Source organism: Manacus vitellinus, unplaced genomic scaffold (genome assembly GCF_001715985.3).
Source record: "Manacus vitellinus isolate BGI_N305 unplaced genomic scaffold, ASM171598v3 scaffold_134_pilon, whole genome shotgun sequence".
In the NCBI taxonomy this organism is placed as follows: domain Eukaryota; kingdom Metazoa; phylum Chordata; class Aves; order Passeriformes; family Pipridae; genus Manacus; species Manacus vitellinus.
Window position 1 is genome coordinate 44440 of NW_021938973.1, and position 1372 is coordinate 45811.

General features: G+C 67.1%; 1 protein-coding gene across 1 annotated transcript in view; it reads left to right on the top strand.

The window, feature by feature from the left end:
* The first annotated feature begins 22 nt into the window (after nucleotides 1-22).
* CTSK (cathepsin K) overlaps nucleotides 23-1372 on the top strand; it is a 3593-nt gene continuing 2243 nt past the window's right edge. Inside the window, exons 1-3 of the mRNA XM_029957987.1 lie at nucleotides 23-146; nucleotides 944-1082; nucleotides 1302-1369. Of these exons, the coding sequence (XP_029813847.1) occupies nucleotides 139-146; nucleotides 944-1082; nucleotides 1302-1369 (215 nt within the window). The 5' untranslated portion in view covers nucleotides 23-138. The remainder of the gene's footprint in view (nucleotides 147-943; nucleotides 1083-1301; nucleotides 1370-1372) is intronic.

Genomic DNA, 1372 nt, shown 5'->3' on the forward strand with positions numbered 1-1372 from the left:
CCCCCTCCCCATCCAGACCCGACGCCTGCCCAAATTTTCCGGCTGCTTCCGAACTTCCTCAATCGATCCAGCGGGATAAAAGCGCAGCAGCCCCGGCCCGGCACTCCCAGTGCTCCCAGTGCTCCCACAGACGGCTCCATGCTGGGGTAAGAGCCCTGAGGGGGAGGAGGGAGGGGGTCCCAGGGCTGGGCAGGAGACCCAGTGGGGCGGTGGGAGGCTTTTTCCCCAGGGAAACGGATCCCAGTGGGAATGGGAGGGAAGAGGGTCCCATGTGGGACCCTTAGAGGCACAAAGGGGGGACACTGAGGCAACATCACGTCTGGGGGGGCTGCGGGCTGGTGTCCCTGTCCCTGCTCCCCCACAGGGCTCTGGGTGCTGGGAGCCGATGGGTGAAGCCAGGGAGGGGCAGGAGGGCTGGGACCCCCCCCCGTCTGCTCCCCCTGCACCCCAAAGTTTGGTTCTCCCCGGTTCGGAGCTGCCGGAAAGACACGGACGCTGTAATGGGAACCAGCTGGGCCGGCTCATGTGACGCCGGCGCCCGGCCAGCGCTGCCACGGGGGGGTCCTGGCCCCTTATCAGGGTGGGCGGGGGGTCTCAGACCCCCAAATCAAGCTGGGAAGGGTGTCCTGGACCCCAACTAGGCTTGCCAGGGGGGCCCAGCCCCAAATCAGGCTGGATAGGGGTTCCAGCCCCAAATTAGGGTGGGCAGGGTGTTCCAGATCCCAAGCAGGGTGAGAAGAGGGGCCCAGTCCCCAGTTAGGGTGGCAGGGGGGGCCCAGGGCCCCAAACTAAGGTGGGAAGAGGATCCCAGCCCCAAGTCAGGGTGTGCAGGGGGCCGTGGCCCTAAGGCAGGGTGTGCAGGGGGGTCCTAGTCCCAAATGACAGTGGGCACAGAGTCCTGCCCTCCCCCAGCCCCCCGGCTCAGTGTCTGCCCCATTCCCAGTGCTCAGCTGGTCCCCAGGATGTGGTGGCTGCTGGCCCTGCTGGTCCCTGTGGCCCTGGCCCAGTTGCACCCAGAGCCAGAACTGGACACGCAGTGGGAGCTGTGGAAGAAAACCCACCGCAAGCAGTACAACGGCCAGGTAGGGCAGGGCCCCTGGGGAGGGGGGCTCTGCCAGCTGGGGACCCCCAGGATGGCCCCAGGGTGGGACACTGGGGCAGGAGGGTGTCCCTGGGGCAGGAGGATGTCCCCAGGGTGGGACACTGGGGCAGGAGGGTGTCCCTGGTGCCAGAAGATGCCCCCAGGGTGGGGGGCACAGGCAGGACCCCCCTGCCCAGCCCCATCTCACCCCGTGGCACAGGCAGACGAGGTGACACGGCGGCTGATCTGGGAGAAGAACCTCAAGTACATCAACACCCACAACCTGGAGCA